General features: G+C 38.6%; 1 protein-coding gene across 4 annotated transcripts in view; it reads left to right on the top strand.

Annotated features, from left to right (window-relative positions):
- Positions 1-648: 648 nt before the first annotated feature.
- EED (embryonic ectoderm development) overlaps positions 649-11869 on the top strand; it is a 35412-nt gene continuing 24191 nt past the window's right edge. For 2 of the 4 annotated variants that reach the window (XM_023511690.1, XM_003780843.3), the window contains exons 1-3: positions 649-1612; positions 7250-7402; positions 9687-9779. In XM_023511690.1, coding sequence (XP_023367458.1) covers positions 1499-1612; positions 7250-7402; positions 9687-9779 — 360 coding nt within the window. In that variant the 5' untranslated portion in view covers positions 649-1498. The remainder of the gene's footprint in view (positions 1613-7249; positions 7403-9686; positions 9780-11869) is intronic. The other 2 variants (XM_023511687.1, XM_023511692.1) reach the window with 2 other exon arrangements.

The raw sequence follows: 11869 nt of genomic DNA, 5'->3' as shown, positions 1-11869 counted from the left end.
AGCTGGGACCACAGGCGCCCGCCACAACGCCCAGCTATTTTTTTGGTTGCAGCCGTCATTGTTGTTTGGCGGGCCCGGGCTGGATTCGAACCTGCCACCTTGGGTGTACGTGGCTGGCGCCTTAGCCACTTGAGCCACAGGCGCCGAGCCATCTCCTCATTTTTAAACATGGAGACGAGAGCCAGAAAGACAGTCACAACTGTATTTTACTTTTTATCATCATTCTCCTTTCTCTGCTGCTCATAAACACGTGTATGGTTTAAAGACCTAACAAAGCCACGCGATTCACCAATGCATTTCAAATCAGTCAAGAACCCAGATACAGTAACAGAGACAAATATTTTGGTGAAGCATGTTTGGTTGTACTCTCCTAAAAATTTCATTGTAACTTATGTAAAAAAAAAAAAAAATTGTCCGCCAGTTAGGTCTCACAGTCTTCTATATAGCTGGAAATGACCACTGGATTATAGGCCTTGGCACTGTTCAGAGCAGTTATAAAGAGCACTTCTGGTGTAATCACGTAATTTTAGGATACTTCCATTTAAACCTTAACCTTGCCAACAACTGGATAATCATTCATTGAAATAAATAGCCATCAGAATAAACGACAAAAATTTAGGGCGCGACCAAAGACTATGGATTTGGAAGCGCTTAGAATTCCAACTCAGGTTACAGAAACCCGGTAGAAGACTAGTCGGTTCAGCAAACAAGAATTCGAAAAGGGGTGGGGCGTGGAGGAGGCGGGTCTCGACTGCCCAGCGCGAGAATACACTCGGAGCATGCGCATCTCCTGATGGGTACTTCCCATTTGCTAGATGGGGGAGGCAAGTGGGTAGCGATCTACGTTTTCTGAGTTTCTGCCCTCAAAAAAGAATTAAGTTACGATTAGCTCTGTGACTACTTTACTGAATTATCCTCCAAGTTCAAGGTTAAGGACATTTGATATGCACAGTTAAAGCAAGGAATGACTTCTCGTATCTTCCCCCGACCCATGGGACATCGGTGGGCTAGTCCATTCCACAGACTTTCGCTCCCTAGCAGCGGGTCGGAGATCGAAGGATTGGGCCAATTGCGGCTGAAACGTCTTTGGAAGGAGAAAGGGGGTGAGGGAGCATCCCTTTAAGTTCTGCCTCTTCTTTTTGAGGCGGGGGTGAGGAAAGGAGACATACGAAATACTACCCTCTTAAGCCAACGGATCATACATCTCCGCGCAAACTGCCGGGAGGGCGGCGGGAAAAGGGCAAGACGGGAGTCGGGAAAGGGAAGGAGCCAGGAAGCCGCGCGGGAGGGCGCGCGTGCGCGCCCCTTTTTCAGCAGTGTGGCGGGGTCGCACGCACGCCCGCCTCGGCGGCTGGGCGCGATTTGCGACAGTGGGGGAAGCGGTGGAGGTGGCGGCGGCAGTGGCAACTTTGCGGCAAGCTCCGGCCGGGCTTGCTTGACGGCGGTGTGGCGGAGGCCCCGCCCGAGGCGGCAGGAACCTGGAGGGAGGCGGAGGAATATGTCCGAGAGGGAAGTGGCGACTACGCCGGCGGGAACAGACATGCCTGCAGCCAAGAAGCAGAAGCTGAGCAGCGATGAGAACAGCAACCCCGACCTCTCTGGAGACGAGAATGTGAGTGCAGCCCCTAACAGTCGCGGAACTCTGGAGTGAAAGTTTTAAGTGCTTTTAAAACTGTAGTCGCGGGGGCGGGCGGACGGCTGTTGGGGGAGGGAGAGGTGTCACTCTCTCCTTAGGAAAACGCGGGCGTGCTAGAGAAAATCAAACTTGTCTTTTTGGGGATATTGAGCTGGAGCCGAGACCAAGCAGAAACTTGGTGAAGGAGAGTGATTGTGATTTAAGTGGTTGCGTCCATCTGAGAGGTTTGCTCTGAAATCCTTTTGCATGTGATGGGGGAGTGTTTGAGCCTTTCGGAGATTTAGCGGATCTGAGATTCTAGTAGTTTAAAAGGCTTGTTAGAGATTTCTCTAAGAAAGTTGGACAGAGGGGGCAGAGTTGGTTAGGGACCCTATTAAAAGAGTTTAGGAACTGTGTCACTTTTAGAGCCCTATGGAATATCCAGGATGGAAAGCGTAGATCTTAGATTTATGGAGTTTGGGAGACTTTATAAAAGGGGACTTGAGGTCTGCTTCGGTCTTATCCGTGGAGATTGCGTTTTCTGTAGGAGATGCACAATTGAAGAGGGTCGTCTTCTGACTTGGAGGGGCGGCTTCTCCTTTGAAAGTTTTTATTTACGGTTAAAGGGGACGACTTGAAAGATTGTAGGCAGCAGTGGTAAAGGCATATATACTATATTTAATTAAATGTAGGGAACTAGTATTTGGCAAGTATAAGGTGTTTTGGAATCAGATTTTTTAAAACTCTGAAATGGACATTGGTAATCATCTTGTCCTAACAGTTAACCCAGCCGTGTTAAAGTGATTCGTTAGTAATAGCTGAATTGACATTAATAATTTGTCAGTTTCCTATTTTAGGTTGATACGCAATAAGGTCAACGAAATGTCTTGATAGTTTACTCATAGATATTCCAAAATATGAGCCGCTTCTCATGATACATGGCAACAACTTCTGAACATCTTTTTAAAGTCTTTAAAATATTTTAGAAGAGTTGGGAAGTTTCGTTTTCTCAGTTTGGCTAGTTGTAGGAATAAATGTTACCTCTTCCTAGTTTCTGCATTGATGCATGTGTATGCATGATGTCATGACCGAGATTTTCCTCAAAGAAATAGGAAAGGATTCTTTTTGCAGAGAGGAGAAAGACATTTCAGGAAATATCAGTTTGTGGGATCTTAGACTTGAAATTTCTGGAAATCCAGAATATATTAAATGCTACTTTAAGGCCTTTTTTTTTTTTTTAATTCTCTGTTTCTATTCCCCAATCTCACTTTATATTGGGATCTAATTTTTTCCCCTTTTCATTTCAGTCCCTGGAGACTGTTAATTTTATGTATTTTTGCATTTGCTTATTACTTCGTAGGGTATTTGTGCAGATTATATGGGTTAATGTAGGTAAAGAGCTTAAAAGACTGCCTGTCCCATAGTATGTACTATACAGATGTTAATTATTTATAATAATTGCTGTTATTTTTTGATTACACAGAATGTAGTAGTTATGCTTCTGGCCCTTCCACATATGTAATCAGGGATGATTGAAAATGACAAACCTACTTAGAGGAGGAAAATTTCAAGGGACAGAATAAATGGAAAGATTATTTTAGTGCAATTTTAAAGCTATTCAGAACCAAATGATTGGATTAGCCTTTGTTTTGGTTCCTCCATTTGGATAGCTTAACTCTTGTGTATGTGCCTTGGAAGCCTTAATCCTGTGGAGCCTTCTCAGAGTAACTTTTTTTTCTTTTTTTTTGAGACAGAGTTTCAAGCTGTTGCCCTGGGTAGAGTGCCAGGGCCTCACAGCTCACCGAAACCTCCAACTCTTGGGCTTAAGTGATTCTCTTGCCTCAGCCTCCCAAGTAGCAGGGAGTATAGGCGCTTGCCACAAGATTGGCTATTTTGTGGTTGGAGTTGTCATTGTTTGACTGGCCCAGGCTGGATTAGAACCCACCAGCTCCGGTGCTACAGGCACCGAGCCTCAGAGTAACATTTTTAAGTGTGTGAAATACATTATATAAGGTTACAAACAAAATCAAATCATAGAAGTGTATTATTTATTTATTTATTTGAAATAGAGTTTCATTTTGTTGCCCTTGGTGGAGTGCTTTGGCATCACAGCTCACAACAACCTCAAACACTTGGGCTCAAGCTATTCTCTTGTCTCAGCCTCCTGGCTAATTTTAGAGAGGAGGTCTCCCTCTGGATCAGGCTGGTCTTGAACTCCTGAGCTCAGGTAATTCACCTGCCCCAGCCTCCTAGAGTGCTCCGAGTACAGGTGTGAGCCACCGCACCCGGCCTTGTATTTTTCTTTGACATACAGTTTTTTTGAGTTTTGCTACAACTATAGTATAATATAAAAGTACATGATTTCCATTGGTGACAAAGTCACAATTCCTGTACTGTAATAGTCATAACGTTGCCTGCATTATGATAGAAGGAAGTACTAAATTTCAGTTAAAAGTAGTGAAAATCAAGATGCAGTTTTTTTCCACATTCAAGTTCATGGGCTCTCAATTCCTCCCAACTATCTTCAATCTACAAGAAATTAGGAGAGGCAGGCCTGGGTTGGATTCGAACCTGCCAGCTCTGGTATTTGTGGCTGGCACCCTAGCCACTTGAGCTACAGGCGTCAAGCATCAGAGTAAATTTTTAAGTGTGTGAAATACGTTATATAAGGTTTCAAACGAAATCAAATCATAAAGTTGTATTATTTATTTATTTGTTTGAGAGTAAAGAGAAGAGAGTAGAGAAGACTGAATAAAAATGAGTTCAAAGGCTTGACACCTGTGGTTCAAGCCGATAAGGCGCCAGCCACATACACCTGAGCTGGAAGGTTCTAATGCAGCCTGGATACGCCAAACAACAATGATGGCTGCAACCAAAAATAGCCGGTCGGTCTCGTGGCGAGTGCCTGTGGTCCCAACTACTTGGGAGGCGGAGGCAGGAGAATCGCTTGAGCCCAGGAGTTGGAGGTTGCTGTGAGCTGTGATGTTTGAGTACTCTACTAAGGATGACAACTTGAGGCTGTCTTGAAAAAAAAAATGAGTTCAGAAAAAAACTAACCAGAACAGTAGTTTTACTCTTGAGGGAGCTGAATAAAGAGGCTAAAAGCAGACAGGAAGAAGAATGTGGTTTTGAGTTGGAGTTAAGGTAACCTGAGGTAATTAACCGCTGTTAGAGTCAAAGTATATCTATAAGAACACATCTTAAACTTACTGTATGTGTTGTCTGCTATTTTATCAAACTTTCTGAGATTATATGACCCTGGAGTAGTTAGCTCCTGGAAGAGTACTAAAGTTTGAGGTGGTTGGTAAAAGCAGAAGGCAGAATCTGGAGACTTCTTTTTGCTCAAGTAACCTGTGGCAAGGTTAAGGAATGAGTTAGTCTCCCTTGAATCTGTATCTTTGTTGGGCAAATGAAGATGGTTTGCCATATCTGTGGCTCAGTAAGTATCTTTTCTTACTGTGAGGAGAGGGCGTGTAGTGGAAGTCAGTATGTACACATATTAGGCATTCAGCAAAGAGTTGATTTTAATTTAAAGATAAAATAATGTCGTGACTGTATTACATTTTCATTTGATTCTATCTTGATTTGCTTTTGGAGGAGATGGGTAAATTAAGTGGTCAGAAGTAAAATTAGACAGTGTGCCCTGTTGACAGTGTTTTGTGTGGCCTATTGAGTGGCAACTCATTGTTCAACTAACAAGGCTGGTATAGAAATGTCTAAGAGTTTCATTATTTCATTTCTCTAGTGTCAAAAGATATTTTTTCAGAAAAAAGATAAGTGAACACGTTAAAAGTTATGTTTTACTGGTACAAGGAAACCAGGCAAATGTTATACAGTAACTGGTTAACCACAAAAGTCAAAATGGCTCACATTTATATGGCGTAAAGGAATATAGAGATGAATTGCAACTGGAGACAAAAACTTTTTTTTCCATTAAGTGAGGAAAGAAATTTTGAATCTCTACTTTGGAGACAAAATTTGCATGTCTATCAGTTACTAGAATTTAAGAAGAGTTTTTTAAGATGGCTTTGTAATTTGATAACTTGGAAGGGTGTGCTGTAGGTGACACATAGATTTGCATTAAGACACAAGTTTTCTACAGTTGATTTTAACTAAGTACAACTGAAAGGCAGGTAGAAGAGATAAAAATTTCATTTTCTCTTTCTATAAAGAATAATTACATTTACATTAAATTACAGTTCAAATATTTGTTGAGTACCTACTTCATGCCACCTATCCACTTTTTATTTTTTTATAATACATAATCATATGTTTCAGATAGTGTATTTTTTTAAAAAGCCTGTCATTTGGAATCATCTGTCCACGGCCCTACCACCCTGAATGTGCCCGATCTCGTCTGGAATCATCTGAGGTTGTGTAAACACCCACGGACTATTATAATGTTAGATTGTTTTTAAGTAAATTAATATGACTTTATATACCTTTTGACACACTAGTTATGTTTAACCTTCTGTAATAGCATAAAACAAACTTTAGGAAGTGATAATTTAGAAATAGTCCCTAAAGCAATGTTTCCTAGACTGTGTTCTAACATATTAATGGGTATTTCATGGAAAAAAGGTTTCCTCTAGAATAATTTCAGAACTACTGCCCTAAAGTCATAGATTTAACTATTTTTTTTTATCTTTTTAGTCCAAAGAAGATATTAGAATCTATAATCAAAGGAGGTAGTGAAATCATCCTCTGGGCTTAGAGGGCCATTGCTATGCCTTCTGCACTGGAGATAGGCACAAAGGAGAATTTTCAAGGTTTCTTGCAGTCCTTTCTGTATTCAGAAGGATTTTAGTTTAACTGTTGAGTGTCTCTGGAGTTCAAATGTATGAGTATTAGTATTACTTTAGAACTCTGAGGCAAATTTCACTTGTAAATAGTATGGAATACTATAGTAGGACTTAAAACAAAATCCCACCATCTCTAAAAATAGCCAGGCATTGTGGCAGGTGCCCGTAGTCCCAGCTACTCTGGAGGCTGAGACTGGAGAACCACTGGAGCCCAAGAGTTAGAGGTTGCTGTGAGCTGTGACATCAGAGCACTCTGCTAGGGGTGAGAAAGTGAGACTCTGTCTCAAACAAACAAACAAACAAAAATCCCAATGATTTATGTTATAAATTAGCAGAATTTGAATAATAAGATTTTTTATTAATAAAACTCCTTCTAAAATAGGAACCATTTACACTTCTGCTTTGAACAACTGCCTACTCAGGTGCTTCAGACTGGCCAACTTAATCAAATAAATTATGAAGATCCGTATATCACTCGCATTTAGAAGTCACAGCTTTGAGTTTGAATTCTAGCAACTCCTGCCAGCAACCAGTTGGGCTGTCTCAACAACACTTCCTTACCTTAACAGTACCTTCTGTGAAGAGCTGTAAAGATTAAACGATCCTGTGCATTACAGTGACTGGCACAGACTGCTGTCATTCTCATTAGCATTTTCTTTTTCCTTTTTGCTATGAAATATCTGCAAGATTCTAATGTGTAGCTGGATTACTTTTTGTCTTTATTTGGCAAAAATTCTTTCTTTTCGGTCAGTCAGCATTTTCCCAGGACAAAGTTATTTCCTGCTAAATACAATATTGTTTCATATCATTTTTCCTAATTTACTGCTTACAGGATGATGCTGTCAGTATAGAAAGTGGTACAAACACTGAACGCCCCGATACACCTACAAACACACCAAATGCACCTGGAAGGAAAAGTTGGGGAAAGGGAAAATGGAAGTCAAAGAAATGCAAATATTCTTTCAAATGTGTAAATAGTCTCAAGGTATGTGCAAAAACATCCTGTGGGCTTAATGCTAGGCTTCAGAACTGTTTCTCAGTGGCACACATTTCATACTGAAGGCACTCTGTCATGTTTTAAAGTTACAGTATTTTGAAGGGTTATTTTTTATGAGGCTCAGACTGCGTATTTATTATAGTCCATCATGTTTAGTTTCCCTGGTTTTGATTTTTGTTTTAATTTAAATGTCTGACACTGAGTATTGCTGAATGCTTTTCCTTTACTGTTCGTATTCAAATAAAAGGTTTTGGGAAATGTTACCTTTCATGAGCCCTTCTGGGACCAGCTATTAAAAAGAACTTAATGTGACCTATTAACTTGAAACAGATGTCTTACTTTGTACAGTTTTTTAAATTTAACTTTTGTCCTTTGTTTTTTAAAATTATTTTCAAAGAAAAAGGTATACAAATTAAAAAACTTTTGAATATTCAATATTTGGTGGAAAGGGTTTATTTAAATTACTGTGTCTTCAGTAATATTTTTATTTACATTATAAAAAGGTTTTCTTTTTTTTATAAAAAGATGTTTTCTTTTATTGTCCATTTTTTTTTAAATTGGGGGGTCATGCTATACTAAGGGAAAAAATACATTACATTATCTTATGCATTATGCAAGTTAAAACATTTTCTGATTATCTGAATATGCTGTTGATAGTCTTGGGAAAGCATATGACTTAGATGACAAGAAGCTATAACTATATGACATTTTCCCACTCAGAGTGTCAAATTATACACCTGTGAAAGGAGAGAAATTAATCTCAGCATATTAAAAAGAAGTGTCAATTATAGTTTGATGCTAATGTTTATTTGTATTAACCTACTTCTTTCCGGTACTATATCTGGAAAATGTTTTTAAGTACTAAGTATGTCAAAAGCTTAAAGCTGTGGCTTTTCAAAAGATAAGAAATGAAAGTTGTGGCTGGGCGTGAGAGCTCACACCTGTAATCCCAGCATGTTGGGAGACCTATGTGGGAGGGAGGATGGCTTGAACTCAGGAGTTGGAGACCAACCAGAACTAGAGCCAGACCATCTCTACAAAATATAGAAAAAATTAACTGGATGTGGTGGTGCATGCCTTTAGTCTCAGCTACTTGGAAGGTTGAAGCAGGAGGATCACTTGAGCCCAGGTGTTTGAGGTCCCTGTGATGATGCCACTGCACTCTAGCTGGGCAATAGAGCAGACACCAACTCAAAAAAAAAAAAAAAAAGAAAGAAAGAAAATGAAAGCTGTGACTTTAGGAAGTGAAAACAGTAGCTTGAGGTGAAAATTTATTGTAAAATGCCAGGAGATTACCAGTACAATCCTAAAGCTGAAAAATAACTTTGTTAGTAAAAGTAAATAATTTGGGGAGGTATATCTCCTCATAGTCTTCTGTAACTGTGGACTTACACTGTTCTATACTTTCCCTCTGTTTAAGTATTCTTGTTCATTATACTTATTGGGATATTTTTCTTTTAAGACCTAAATTTAAGGTTATTTAAAATTGTTTATATAGGATTAACAGAAGTGATTTGAGTGGTGTCTGATATGTTTCACCTTACAAGGGAAAAATTGAGACTAATAGAATTTAGTGAATGCCAAAGAAGCTGTATTACCTCTTTAAGGCCCTTTATTAGTTTCTTATTTCAGAAAAATAAACTATAGTCTTATGGCCCGAGAAGTTAAAGGTGTCTATCAAAATTACCCAGTTTATTGTGAATTAAAAGAATATGATTGAGTTTAGGAAAATTAAAGGCAAATGTCAAAGTATTTTCATGGGTAAGTAGTTATCTAACCAGTAATTTAAGCTTTTTTTTTTGGAGACAGAGTCTTGCTCTGTTGCCCTAGCTTGAGTGCAGTGGCATCATGATAGCTCACTGCAACCTCAAACTCCTGGGCTCAACCAGTCCTTCTGCTTCAGACTCCTAAGTAGCTGGGACTACAGGTGAGTACCACTGTGCCCAGCTAATTATTTCTATTTTAGTAGAGATAGAGTCATAGCGTCTTGCGTCTTGCTCTTACCCAGACTAGTTTTGAACTCCTGACCTTAAGTTATCCTTCCACCTCAGCTTTCCAGAATGCTAGGATGAGTCACCGTGCTGGCCTGATTTAAGCTTTTGATTATTAGAAAACATTATCTTTCACAATATTTTAAAATGTTAACACTAGTGATACACAAAATAATGGATTGCTTTTTAAAAAAAAAAATTAGAAGGGGCAAAATTAGTTTACTACCATTTTTTGGTCTCTAAAATACTTTAATTCTTCTTATTTCATGATTATTTTATAGGAAGATCATAACCAACCATTGTTTGGAGTTCAGTTTAACTGGCACAGTAAAGAAGGAGATCCATTAGTATTTGCAACTGTAGGAAGCAACAGAGTGAGTGTTAAGGGGTCTGTTTCGTATTTGGCTTGATGATCTGATCTTGTGTTAATGTGACATTGAAATGGAATGATTTCACTGTAGATTCTGTATAGCTGACTTAACAATATGATTGTGTAAGAGTGAAGTTTTCTAGAAATTGACAAATTAAAACTAGTATTACAACTGAAAATACATCTTCATATTATTCTCAATTCATGAAATGATTTTATAGTTGGATTTGTCTTTATAAATATTTTGAGTTGTTGAAAGACTTGACTTTCCTCTTTTTTGAATTGTTTTGTTATTTATCATTCAAATAGGACAAGAAATCTGAATTTTAAAAATGACAAAAGTGTTGGCTTGGTGCCTGTAGCTCAGGCAGCTAGGGCGCCAGCCGCATACACCAGAGCTGACGGGTTCAAATCAGCCCTGGCCAAAAAATAGCTGATGGCAGATGCCTGTAGTTCCAGCTACTTGGGAGGCTGAGGCAAGAGAATTGCTTGGGCCCAGGAGTTGGAGGTTGCTGTGAGGTGTGACTCCATGGCACTCTACCCAGGGCAACAGCTTGACACTCTGTCTCAAAAAAAACAAAAAAAAAGACAAAAGTGTTTTAATTATTTACAATAAATATTTGAGTTTGTTTTTAAGGAAACCAAAACTATTTTGAATTAAGAGTGATGAGGGAAGAGGGTCATGCTGGCACATTTTAAAATAAACCATTGTATGGGTGCAGAGGCTCATGCCTGTAATCCCAGCACTTCGGAGGCTGAGGTGGGTGGCTCGCCTGAGCTCACGAGTCCGAAACCAGCTTGAACAAGAGCAAGACCCTTCTCTAAAAAATAGCCAGGCATTGTGGCAGGCGCCTGTAGTCCCAACTACTTGGGAGGCTGAGGCAAGAGAATCGCTTAAGCCCAAGAGTTTGAGGTTGCTGTGAGCTGTGATATGATGCCATGGCACTCTGCCAAGGGTGACAAAATGAGACTGTCTCAAAAAATATATATATGCAATTATTTAATTTTTGAATTACATTGGGGGCAGAGCTGAAGGATTGCTCAAATTTACTCCATTCACTTCTAAATATGTGGAGAACAAGATTTCTTAGTGCTTTCCAGGAAATCTTTAAGAGTCTTCTATTTAAAGTTGAAATCATCTCAGGGAAAAATTGTCCTCTTAAGTCTTTGTAAGTTAACATTTGGGTTACTTGTTGATACTATATTAGGAATTAAAAGGAATAGCATAGAAGTAGGTTGGTGTACTTAGAAAAAAAGATAATGGAGGAAATGGGTTAATTGGATATGGGTTGAGCACAAATAAAGGTCAATTCTTCTATTCTCAGCCAAAGAGGGGGAGGGTATGGAGTGAATGTGAGAGGTGTTCCATAAGTTATTTTAATTGAATAGAATACAATTTTATGCTTCTTTAGTAATTGTGCTAAAATTCTTAGGGAAAGAAAAGGGCATGGTTTTTAATGCATCCGACTTGTTCCCTGTATTCATTTTTGTTTCTTAATGTTGATATTCTTCTAGTGTCAATCAAAATTAACTTAATAGTAGGGGAGTTGTCCATTTAGTATTTTTCAGATGTCAGCATATTTTCAAGGGTTTTTTTTTCCTTCTCTAAAAGTTGGAGGATTAATGGTAATACATACTCATCCTTTCTAGGCTAGATCTTTTCTATTCATGTTTTCTAAAAAGTAAAATTTGGTTTTAGTTATTTTTTTCCTGTACACTCTTTAAAGGGTGTTTTAATAACATTTAAGGTCTAGTGCCTTTACAATTTGAAAAGTCTTTGAAATTCTAAGTATTTGAATGTTGCCAATAAGTTGGTAACACGAGATAACGGCCTTTTCTTTTTTTTAAAGTGTTCAGCTAAATGTAAGTGTGATATGTAGCCAGCTTATAGTTGTTTAGTTCCTAAATTCATTGAAAAAAACAATTTAGACGAAAGCATAATATAGTTTCAAGAAAAAAATTGAGGTTATTTTTTTTCCTCGTTGGGGATATAGCCCATTAATTAATTTGAATCCACCTTTAAGACACAATCTTCTAAACTTTATAGATTTAATGTTGTAAGCTTTATAAGATTTAACCTTGTAAACCAATGTA

This window comes from Otolemur garnettii, unplaced genomic scaffold (assembly GCF_000181295.1).
Source record: "Otolemur garnettii isolate 467f Iridium unplaced genomic scaffold, OtoGar3 scaffold00001, whole genome shotgun sequence".
Classification (NCBI taxonomy): Eukaryota; Metazoa; Chordata; class Mammalia; order Primates; family Galagidae; genus Otolemur; species Otolemur garnettii.
This window is presented reverse-complemented; position numbering and strand designations above follow the sequence as displayed.